General features: G+C 39.1%; 1 protein-coding gene across 9 annotated transcripts in view; it reads right to left on the bottom strand.

Annotated features, from left to right (window-relative positions):
* Positions 1–12,450, bottom strand: part of Dock3 (dedicator of cytokinesis 3) — a 309,055-nt gene that overhangs the window by 72,932 nt on the left and 223,673 nt on the right. For 8 of the 9 annotated variants that reach the window (XM_060385341.1, XM_060385339.1, XM_060385340.1 and 5 more), the window contains exons 24-26: positions 11,245–11,437; positions 7,718–7,845; positions 1,792–1,938 (exon numbers count right to left, since the gene is read on the bottom strand). In XM_060385341.1, the coding sequence (XP_060241324.1) occupies positions 1,792–1,938; positions 7,718–7,845; positions 11,245–11,437 (468 nt within the window). The remainder of the gene's footprint in view (positions 1–1,791; positions 1,939–7,717; positions 7,846–11,244; positions 11,438–12,450) is intronic. The other variant, XM_060385338.1, reaches the window with a different exon arrangement.

Here is a 12,450-nt window from a genome sequence, read left to right as displayed (position 1 = left end):
ACTGACACGGTTGTTAAAAAGCTGTTTCCTGAGAGCGGAAAACGTATTTTTTACCTAGATGATTTTAAAGTTTTTCTAAATTCAAGAGAATTTGATAATAGCTTTTTAACTTATCAAATCTTTTCTAGAGCCCTGAAACTACACAAAATTTACACATGTATATGAACTTCAGTTTTATCAGAAAATAAGAAGTCAAAATTAATTTGCTGTAAAGGTCAGATGAGTTTGTGCATGTGTGTTTATATGTGCGTATTTGTGTGTGTGTGTGTGTGTGTGTGTGTGTGTGTGTGTGGCACTGAAGCACAAAGTGTAATACAGAAAAGGTACCCAACAAATGATAATAATCTACAGAAATGAATGACTTCATTAGTAACATTTGTCAAGTGTTTAAAAAGTAGTGTCAGAACCCCTAGCAAAGGCTGTGTGAGTGTTGATTAGAAGGCTGGATTACTAGGACATATCAGTGACATAGTTACTTCACCTACACTGAGAGTGACTTCACAGGGCTCTCAATCAAATACCTCACTAAATTCTTCTTAAAGGATTTTACATGCTGTAATTCCTTTGCTGCCCACCAAGGTAACTAGTGTTCTAAGCTGAAGTTCTAGATTTTTTTTTCAAGACAGTTCATTTAGAAAGAACTGATACTTAATCCAGTTATCTTATCAGCCCCAAATTCCTTTACTTAGGTTTCTTTCATCTTCACTTGAATTATGGACATACTAAAATTATGGACAAATTATATTATGGACAAATTAAAAGTTTTCCATCTGAAATCTTTGGGATCTAATTGGTCGAAGTTTACTGTAGAATCTGTTTTAGAACTATCTGATTTTCAATCCTGACCGCCTGCTTCTTTCATCACAAGTGAGTTCCTGATTATGTCTATGCCTAGGCTACCACACTAAGGAATACCACAGACCTGTGTAATATGACAATGCCTACAATAAAAAAAAAAATTACTAAGCCTTATATTTTTCAACAGGAGGCTCTTAACAGAGGAGATACTTTTCTTAGACCAAATGCTCTAGAATATATGCTCACCCTGACATGCTAAAGCTTGACTTGCTCCCAGAGATGACTTTTTCAAAGAGAGTTCTATTAATCTCTCATCTTCCAAATGAAAGAGAGTTCACATAAACTGTTTATCATGGTACCATATGAGGGCTGGAAAATTCACTCTGGATATGCAAATAGTATTGGATGCCAAAGTTCCTGTCTCTACCTTCTGAGATGCTTCCCCAGTTTGTTCCTCCCCTAATTAGGTCATATAAAAATCATTATTCAACAACACCTCTGAAATTCTACCATATTATATTTTTCTTGATATTAAAAATTTAGATACAAACATTATGTACTAAATCAACTAATCTGTAGACCCAAGAAAACTGTAAGAAAAGTATCCTGTTCTGTCATTTGGGAAAACTATAAGGGAGGTTTCCTACAGGAGATGATGGGCCTGTTGTTCATCTTTAGCCTCTTCCTGCAGCTTTTCTGTATCACTGTGTCGTTCAACATTATAAAAAGTGACCTGTCTTAAAGGAAAAGACCAACTAAAGTTATGGTCAGGAAACCATACAAGAACTCTTCCCTAATGTAGTCTCCTGGGAGTAGGAAATGAGAGCTTTCAATGTAGAGACGGGATTAAGACTCAAGAAGGAAGAGGGTGACATGCTGACCACCATGCAGGGAGAAGAATGAGATGAAAATGCTGGGGTGGTGAGATGGGAGTAATGTAAGGAGCCCCAGGTTAGAAAAGAAAGCAAGAACACCTGAGTGTTAGTTACTAACAGTGATCTCGGCTGTGCACTGCGGGCACCGCTGCCCTCTTACCGCCTCCTGAGCATGTGATTTACTCATGATGGTTAGTAGAGTCTGTAAGAGCACATCCAGGAGGCTTTCCACCATCATCTCTACCTCCTCCATGACATCTGCCTCCTGGAGTGAGCAGTGAGAGAGCACACCATTAGCATCAGGCAGATGTTCAGCTAGCAGAACTCACTAAGCCACCTCAGGAGGGATCTTCTAACTCGATTTCCAATGCTGATCTCACAGACTCACCGATATGAAGTATGCAAGGAATCCAGGACAATAGCTTTGGCAGGAGGTGAGATATGCCTGCCTCTACTGTTCCAAGCATGGTGGCTGAGGCCTTGGCTTTGGTAATGCCAGCCACAAATTTCAATCTCAGGAAGACATGTTAATTTTGATACACAGGACAGAGATGGATGCTCTAAGCGAAAAGTTTTCTTTTATTTCCCCAGTATAGTGAAGAGAAAAAGCATGCCTCTACTGAAACTTTGAGAAATGAAGTTTGAAAAACGTCAAGTTTTCCCACCTCTTTCCCCCTCCTTCCTTCCCTCCTTTCCTCCTCCTCTTTCTCTCCTTTCATCCACCCTCCCCTTAATTTTTGCAAACCCCTTCTGTGGCCATTTCTAGCTCCTCAGTCTGTTGCTATTCCCATTCATCTGAAAGACTCCATTCTCAATCCATCTTTCTCTAGCAGCTTTACAAAAGTAGAACATGCCTTCTCACTTCCCAGCTGCTAGACTTTTAGAAGAATTTGTATTATCCTTTTATAGACATTACATATTCATTTTAAATTTTGTAGGGTGGCTTCAATTATCTTTCAAAAGAGATTCTCACTGTCCCTTTTCCAAAATATATTTAAAATTTTTATTTTGTGTACCTGTGTGGTTTACATGTGGTGCAGGTGTGTGCAGGTGCACACACCTGAGTGCACACAAGTCGAGTCCAGAATTTGACATCAAATGTCTTCCTTTGTCCTCCACATCATCACCATTATTATTATTATTAATTTTATTATTATAATTTGAGACCAAGTTCTCAACTGAACCTATTTTTAGCCATTTTATCCAGAATGGCTGGTCATCAAGCCTCCTGGACTTCCTGTTCCTCCCCACAGTGTTGGGGTTATAGACATATACACCAACATGCTAGGTTTTTTCATGGGTGCTAGAGAAACAAATGTATATCCTTGTGTCTTCAAAGCAAGCATTTTCAACATTGAGTCACCTCCCCAGACCTCTGAAATATTTGTACTACTGTTGATCTTAATACTCATACTCTACCCATCCGCCTTATCATCACTTAACATTGACTATGTGCCATTCACTATTTGAAAACCTGACTATACTGAGTTGAACTAGAGAGAGACTATCACAGAGCTTAAATTTCATTTCCTTTTACCTATCTATCAAATATAATTATATTCTGCCCTATTTCCAAGAGGAATTGGCTCTTGGGGCTAAAAAAATTCTTCCCATCTATCAAAGTGTAACACTCTTTTCTTTGATACATGTTTGAGCAGTTGTAGTTAACCAATTATATTCAACTCTCTAACTCCCCCAAATACCATTAAACTACATCCTTTAGGTTTTTCACTGGTTTCCATTTTTCTTTTTTTAAACCCCCTCTTCAATTCCTTCCCTTCTTTTAGCAATAAGCTACCTCACATATGACCTTGGATACTGTAGATATATGTGCTTGATGTGGCTTTTATGAGTCGCAGTGGGAATAAAAGTTACCAGGTCTTGACTGGAGAAAAGAACAAACAATAGGGTCACTACAACCATTACAATAACTATCTGACAAGTTGGGCCTCTGCCATTCAATGGTACTTTAATTCTGGACACCAGAGCTTCCTTTTGGGTTTCTGTCTTTTGCTCAATTAAAGCATGTTTTTGTTTTAGGAGCCTCTTTTTTTAAATTAAATTTTTATTTTTTTATATTAATTACAGTTTACTTACTTTGTATCCCAGCTGTAGCCCCCTCCCTCATTCCCTCCCAATCCCACCCTCCTCCTTGCCCCTCTCTAAGTCTACTGATAGGGGAGGTCCTCCTCCCCTTCCAACTGACCTTAGCTTATCAGGTCTCATCAGAACTGGCTGCAGTGTCCTCCTCTGTGGCCTAGCTAGGCTGCTCCTCCAGGGTGTGTGTGGGGGGGAAGTCAAAGAACTAGCCACAGAGTTCATGCCAGAGACAGTCTCTGTTCCCCTTACTAGGGAACCCACTTGGATACTGAGCTGCCATGGGCTACGTCCGAGCAGGGGTTCTAGGTTATATCCACGCATGGTCCCTGGTTGGACAATCAGTCTCAGACAAGCCCCTGTGCCAAGATATATTTGGTCCTTGGGGAGCTCCGGTTCTCTCCAGGTCTTACTAACTCTCTCTTCTTTCATGTGATTCCCTGCACTGTGCCCAAAGTTTGGCCATGAGTCTCAGCATGTGCTTTGATACACTGCTAGGTAGAAGCCCTCTATGGTAGACTCCTATCCTGCTTCTCGTTTTCTCCTACTCCAATGTCCATCCCATTTGTCTTTCTAAGTAAGGATTGATCTTCTTACCCCAGGTCCTCCTCCTTGTTTAGCTTATTTAGGTGAACAGATTTTAGTATGTTTACCCTATATTATAGGTGTAGTATCCACTTATAAGTGAGTATATAACCTGTGTGTCTTTCTGCTTCTGGGATACTCACTCAGAATGATCTTTTCTAGATCCTACCATTTACCTGCAAACTTCGTGATTTCCTTGTTTTTAATTGCTGAGTAGTATTCCATTGTATAAATGTATCACAACTTCTGTATCCATTCCACCACTGAGGGACATCTGGGTTGTTTCCAGGTTCTGGCTATTACGAATAAAGCTGCTACAGACATGGTTGAACAAATGTCCTTGTCGTGTACTTGAGCATCTTTTGGATATATGCCTAGGAGTTGTATAGCTGGATCTTGAGGAATCACCATTCCTAATTGTCTGAGAAAGCACCAGATTGATTTCCAAAGTGGTTGTACAAGTTTACATTCCCACCAGCAATAGAGGAGGGTTCCCTTTTCTTCACAACCTCTCCAGCATATGCTGTCACTTGAGTTTTTGATCTTAGCCATTCTGATGGGCATAAGGTGAAATCTCAGGGTCGTTTTGATTTGCATCTCCCTGATGACTAAGGACGTTGAGCATTTCTTTAAGTGTTTCTCTGCCATTCTACATTCCTCTACAGAGAGTTCTTTGTTTAGCTCCATACCCCATTTTTTAACTGGATTACTTGATTTGTTGCTTTTTAACTTCTTGAGTTCTTTATATATACTGGATATTAGACCTTTGTCAGATACAGGGTTGGTGAAGATCCTTCCCCAGTCTGTAGGCTGTCGTTTTGTTCTGATGACAGTATCCTTTGCTTTACAAAAGCTTTTCAGTTTCATGAGGTCCTATTTATTGATTGTTGATCTTACAGCCTGTGCTGTTGGTGTTCTGTTCAGGAAGTTGTCTCCTGTGCCAATGAGTTCTAGGGTCTTTCCCAGGTTTTCTTCTAACCGATTTAATGTGTTTGGTTTTATGTTGAGGTCTTTGATCCACTTGGACTTCAGTTTTGTGCACGGTGATAAATATGGATTTATTTTAATTTTTCTGCATGTAGACATCCAGTTGGACCAGCACCATTTATTGAAGATGCTGTCTTTTTTCCATTGAATGGTTTTGGCTTCTTTGTTGAAAATCAAGAATCCATAGGTTTGTGGGTTTATTACTGGGTCTTTTATTCGGTTCCATTGATCCACTATTCTGTTTCTGTGCCAACACCATGCAGTTTTTATTACTATTGCTCTGTAGTACAGCTTGAGATCAGGGATGGAAATACCTCCAGACAATCTATTGTAGTACAAGATCGTTTTGGAAATTCTGGGTTTTTGTTTTTCCATATGAAGTTGAGAATTTTTCTTTCAAGGTCTGTAAAGAATTTGATGGGAACTGCATTGAATCTGTAGATTGCTTTTGGCAGAATGACCCTTTTCACTATGTTAATCCTACCAATCCATGATCATGGGAGATCTTTCCATCTTCTGATACCTTCTTCAATTTCTTTCTTCAGAGATGTGAAGTTTTTCTGAAACAGGTCTTTCACTTGCTTGGTTAGAGTCACACCAACGTACTTTATGTTATTAGTGGCTATTGTGAAGGGTGTTGTTTCCCTAATTTCTTTCTTGGCCCTTTTGTCTTTGGTATACAGGAGGGCTTCTGATTTTTTTGAGTTGATTTTGTATCCAGCCACTTTGCTGAAGGTGTTTATCAGCTGAAGGAGTTCTCTGGTTGAATTTTTGGAGTCACTCATGTATACTATCATATTATCTGCGAATAGTGATACTTTGACTTCTTCCTTTCTGATTTGTATTCCCTTGAACTCCTTTAGTTGTCTTATTGCTCTAGCTAGGACTTAAAGTACTATGTTGAAGAGATACGGAGACAGTGGGCAGCCTTGTCTTGTCCCTGATTTCAGTGGGATTGATTTAAGTTTCTCTCCATTGAGTTTGATGTTGGCTATAGGCTTACTGTATATTGCCTTTGCTTTGTTTAGGTATGTGCCTTGTATCCCTGATCTCTCCAAGACTTTAAACATGAATGGGTGCTAGATTTTGTCAAATGCTTTTTCCACATCTAAGGAGATGATTATGTGGTTTTTCTAGGAGCCTCTTTTTTTTTTAAAGCAATTTGTTATTCTTTTATTTAATACCTAGTGTTTCATTTCAAAAAATATTCAGAATATTATCTACATTTACATACCTCCAGAATCTGGAAGCTTAATGCTTTTAGTGACATGTTATTCATAGATTATCCAGCTTCATCTCGTAGATATTTTAGTCAAAATATAAAGTTAATAATATACTACCTCACTTAAAACTTAAAAAGCAGGACATACCTGTAACAAGACTGTACATGTTATGTTTTTTTAAATATTTTTTATTTTTAAATAATTTTATACATTCACTTGTATCCCAGCTGTAGCCCTCTCCCTCTTTCCCTCCCAGTCCTCCCCCCCTCCCTCATCTCCTCCCTGCCCCCTTCCGAGTCCACTGAGAGGGGGTGTCCTCCTCTAGGAGCCTCTTTTATTTCACCTAAGTAGTTTAGTTTAGTATGTTATCACCTGGGCTATATCCTTCACTTTAAATTTTATGCTAGGAGAATTAACTTTAAGCCTATGCTTGTTCTTCAATCACTTTATACCTTTCCTACAGTCTCTTAATTTTCTATAATAAACATTTCTTCTATGAAAAGTACATAAAATAAATATTATGAAAGTAAATTCTACTCTCACCCATGCCTTTGCTTTTCCCCTACCCCAATCTCTCTCCTTCTACCACATATTTCCTTAAACATTAAACAGAGAAAATAGATAAAACATTATTAGTTGAAACCTGACATCCAAAGAACAGTTTTACATCCCACAGACTCAGCACTTTTATGGGTAGTATATAGCTACTGCATTTTCTGACCTCATCCGGCAAGATGTAAGGATGCCATGGGTGGAATCAAGCTGCCTCAAGGCTCAAAGTCTGTATAATCAAGCTTCCCTGCTAGTCTGGGTCTGTCTCCTGGTATGCATAGTTCTAATCTTAAGAAAATTCCCAGGAGTCCTAACTGAATCCTTTTTGATAGAAACAGAAGAAGAAACATGACTGGTCTTTCTGATAGTATGGGAGATTATATATCCAAGTACATTTATAGTAGTACTGGTAATATAACAAAGATGTACTGCACGGAGAAACCTGCTGGGAAGACACAGGCTTCATTTGGGCACTTTCCTTTCACCAGCAAAGGCATCTCTGACTGAGAAGTGTACAGTGTGATCACTGTTGATCTCTTCCCGACTACAATAACATAAAATCAGGGCAGAGGTAAGTGGGGAGGGTTGTGGGGTCACTACCAGAGAGCTGGTCTTGACGATGGAGAAGATGCTGCCCAGAATCCCTGAACAGATCAGCAACTCCTTCTGCTGCCTCAGGTGAAGATGAATGTGATGAAGAACCACAGGAAGTAGGATGCGGCGGGATTCTAGGGAAGAAAATAGAGAAGAGGTTGTCCATTGGAGGGCAGCTAATTACTGCTAGAAGATAGCAGCATTATGAGACTAAAAGGAGGTAAGGTTAAGAATAGAATCACAGGAGAGGTTAACCGCTTCTAAAAGTCCAAAAATCTTATGGCCTAGAAATTATAGGCCATCCTATGACATGGTTTCGCCATCTTTTTTCCCGTTCATTATTAATTTAGACCCCTACACTAATGGCGTTTGATATAACGTATCAGTAGAATTCTGCTTCCAAATGATCTCTTTAATGATTAAGCTCCAAATTAAAAACAGTCTGTAGTGAAAAATCCATGTAAATGTCACACTTATCACGAGTTACAATGGCCAGATTTGTAGGCTTACTAGGAATGACTAACTGCTTCTCTTCTTGGTGTGGCTAAATTGCCTGCCGTTCCTATTCTGGTATGCATTCACTTTGTCAAGCCATCTGGCCTATCTTGTTTCTGTCCTGGGCTTGTTAGACTGCAAATGGAACAGGAGTGTAATGCTAGCCTGTCGTAGCCTTTGATAACTAGGGAGCTTTTACGTCAACCCTATCTTATACATTAAAACAGCTTTCTTTTCTTTTTCATTTTACCAGACTATCCTTTTATGAAGAAAAAATCATGTTTGGAACCCCTAATTCAGACAGGCTGAATTATATTCTAGCCCTCTTACTAATTCATTTCGAGTTCTTAAGCAGACTGACTCTCTTCCCACAGATTTGATTTCCCTTGTATATAATGGGGTGTTAATGGCTTCTTCTACTAAATAAAATGCCCATGTGAACCTGTTTCTGGCACCCCAAACTCTTCTGTGGTAGGTACATCCCTGAAGATACTGTCCTACCTCTCCATAATGATTCAGTTAGATTATCAATAACACAAGCCATGAAAAATATAATTTACTGTTCACATTTGACCATAGCTAACAGTTCTGCATGAACTTCAGAAATAGTTTCTTTCATTTTTATTTTATGCATTTAGGTATTTTGTCTGCATGTGACATACATGCAGTGACCACGGAGGTCAGAAGAGGGCACTGGATTTGTTGGGATTAGAACTACAGATGGTGATGCTGGAAATTGAACCTAGGTTATATAGAAATGCAGTCAGTACTCTTAACTAGTAAACCATCTCTGCAGCCCCCAGAAATAAAAAAAAAAAATTAAGCCAAAGATAAATTATACAACATGTAAGTGATTTTGACATTGTTTTGTCAATACTTATAATATGTTACGAAAAGAACAGAGTGGTAGCTGTTCTATATTTAAAGGGATGTTTGGACAAAAAAGCTAATATTTGTATTTTAGATCAAAACACAAACAGTAAGGTTTATAACAACCAATAGCTGCTTTCAGATAGAAGTTTGTTATTAGAACATGCCAAAGACAATTGGTATGCTCAGAGAATAAAGAACTGTATTTATACTCCATCACTAGTACAAAGCTTGTTTTAGGGAAGGTGCTATAACTTGAACAATCAATTAAAATAAAATACAAATAGGTGGTGGACAACATTACGTGAGTTTTCTTAAGTGACTGTGAAAGCAGCTGAACATACACAAAAATAATGGAAGTAAAATATGTCAATGAGAGCAGCTGTTTCATTTTTTTCTATATTTTTTGAAAGCACCCTTTTTTGACCATACGTAACGTGAAAGCTGAAAGCAGTGGATTTAGTGACAGTGTCCAAATCACTGATAACATTTTCAGTCTGAGGCAGGAGCAAGCAGTTTATCATCAACAGTTACTGGAGAAGGGCTGATCTCCTGAATGGCAGTCTCACTCATCAATGCTCTCCACTGGTAGGGCTGAGTCAGTGAGAACATCTCCTTAGTATTCCAAGTATACACAGCATTGAATTAATAAGTTTTTCTTATGCTTTGAAGTCAAACTTTAAAAATTAATATGTAAAATTCTAATTATGAAAATTCAGATAACTTCTGCTGATGCTTCAGATTTATTTTTGAGTTTGGAGGTTTATTCTAGAACAGTGCTGGCCTACTTAAATAACCAGGCTCATGTTTGATGCTGCTGTAAGGCTGAAATTGATCACAAGCAATATACTTTCAACGATAAATCCAGAGGCTCTTACTGAAAGGCATCCTGGATTCCTGATGTATTGGGCTGTCCTGACCTCCAGGGGACTATGAAAGGCTTTATATCTACTTCTCTTTTAAAAAAGAAAAAGAGTGAAGAATCTGACTGGTGAGCCAAAGAAACAAGCAAGCACAGGATTTCCCAAGTCCCCTTTCAGAGCCTTTTAAACTTTGTTGGCTTATCCTCATCTTCTTGGACTGGGTCCTTTTCTTTTGTTCTCTCTCTTTCCCCTTTGCCCTTTCATCCAACTAGGTTGTGACAGATTCTATAGCCAGCATATGGTTGTATCTTCGGGCTGGACACCAAGGGTCACCTACTAGATACTAAATATTTATGTCTGTTTCAAGTTCATACATCATAACCGAATGCCCAGTGTGACAGCCTCTGCAGGGGGATACTTCCTAGGGATAATGTCACGAGTGCCTTATCCTTATGAAATTAGTGCCCCACCTCCTCTTGAGACAGGGTCTGACTATATAAGTCAGCCTGGCCTAGGATATAAACATACTTGATATATTGACCGGGGTAGTCTTGGCCACACAGAGGTCTGTCTGTCTCTGCCTCCCAAGTTCTGAGATTAGAAGTGTGTGCTACTTCACAAGGCTGAGACTAGTGTCTCTTTAAAAGAGATCTCGAGATCTTTCTTGCTCCTTCTAGGTGATAAAACAGAGAGAAGAGATTATCTGTGAAACTGGAAACAGTCGAAACAGTTTCAACTAGACATCAAACCTATTGGTACCTAGATCCAGGACTTCCTAATCTTTAGAACTGTAAAAATTAAGCATTTGAACCTTTTTTTTTTTTTTTTTGACATAGGGTTCCATGTAACCCAGGCTGACCTCAAGCTTCATATGGAGCCAAGAATGAGTTTTACTTTTATGTGCTGAGTTAAGGCATGTGTCCTCATGTGTACACGCACACAAGTGTGCGTGTGTGTATCAGGCTGGCCTCAAATTCACAGAAATCCACCTGGCATTATACCTAACAGTATTTGTTGTTTTAAATCCACCTACTTTATGGAATTTAACTGTCACAGGATGAATGAACTAACACAACATCCTATGAGCACAGCCTAAGTTATGGGTTCCTAAGAGTAAACTGAAAGAGAGGCAGCAAGCCTGGATCTTGGTTAAGTTTCTCACATGGTTTATTAAAATCTTTACACTTTAAGGGTTAGTGGTTTCTTACATCACAGTTGTTAAACTAACACTTTGAACAATTTAACCTTGGCTACTATCCAGAAAGGGAAGAAATAAAATCTGACTCCCTTTTCAACTTAATTTACCTGAAAAGGAAAACAGGCGACTGTCCACTGTCCTGGCGATGGACTGCAGCTTCACGACATCCATCGACTGCCCGATGTGCACAGTGCTGGGCATGCTCCCCAGTGTGCCTCTCACGAACTCTGCTACCTCTTGTACAGTAAACATTTGCAGCAGCTCGTCAAAGATGGTGGGGAAAGAATTAAGTAGTGCAGCCTGCGGGCGCAAGGAAAGCAGTAGTTAGCTCAAAGCTAGGTTTGTGTTTATCTTCTTAGTTCAAAGGTATGAGGCTGAAAGAGTTTCAGAAGGCACCATAGCACCCCTGCCTTGAGAGGGTTCTTCCCTTGGCCCTCGACTCTACTAATCCCTATAGCACTCTTAGAGCAAAAATAAAACAAAACAAGGGATTTTTACTAGGGTTTTCATTATTTGCCCAGCATTTGCAGACAAGAAAAGTATAAGGAGAAAATTTCACAACATAGCTTAAGAAACAGCTATTTTTCTTCATAAAGGGTATTCAAACTTTTAGTCTTTATGATTAAGCTCTTGACTTTTCAATTTTGGTTTCCAATGAAAGCTGAGTACCCTCAAGAAGCACTAGCTGGACTCCATTAAGAGCAGTAACCTAACTATAAGAACTAGACTATTTTCCAGGGATAGTCATATTTGTATATAATCATGTAGGTAATCTGAAGAACATGTAAGTGAATTTCCTGTATGTGTTCCCTGATACTCTCAAGTATAAATTCAGAAGTATGAAAAACATATGGATTCATTCAGCTATAAAGTCTTGAGGACTACTGATAACATTGCCTAAGAATTAAGTGACTCAAACAAGGCCCAAATAAGGAGAGGAGTAGAGAGGAAGAGAGTGAGGGAAGGGAAGAGGAGAGGGAGAGAGAAGACATGTGTTCATGGGCTTCTAGGATCTAAGCTCTGGAAGCAAGATGTGGTCTCTTGAGGAAAATGTACTAATATATTTTAATGAGGTAGGGGAAGCATGATGGCATTAGTAGTTTTATTTGTTTATTCACTTAAATTACATTTACTTATTTATTTAGTGGGGGGGAGCACATGCTCATGTGGAGGTCAGAGGACAACTTATGGGAGCTGGTTCTCTCATTTCACCATGTGGGACCTGGTGATCAAACTCAGGTCATCAGGGTTGGCATCATGAGCCTTTACCTGCCGAGCCATCTTGCTGCCCCAATCTGATAATATTGATCCAT

This window comes from Meriones unguiculatus, chromosome 6, assembly GCF_030254825.1.
Source record: "Meriones unguiculatus strain TT.TT164.6M chromosome 6, Bangor_MerUng_6.1, whole genome shotgun sequence".
Taxonomy (NCBI): domain Eukaryota; kingdom Metazoa; phylum Chordata; class Mammalia; order Rodentia; family Muridae; genus Meriones; species Meriones unguiculatus.
This window is presented reverse-complemented; position numbering and strand designations above follow the sequence as displayed.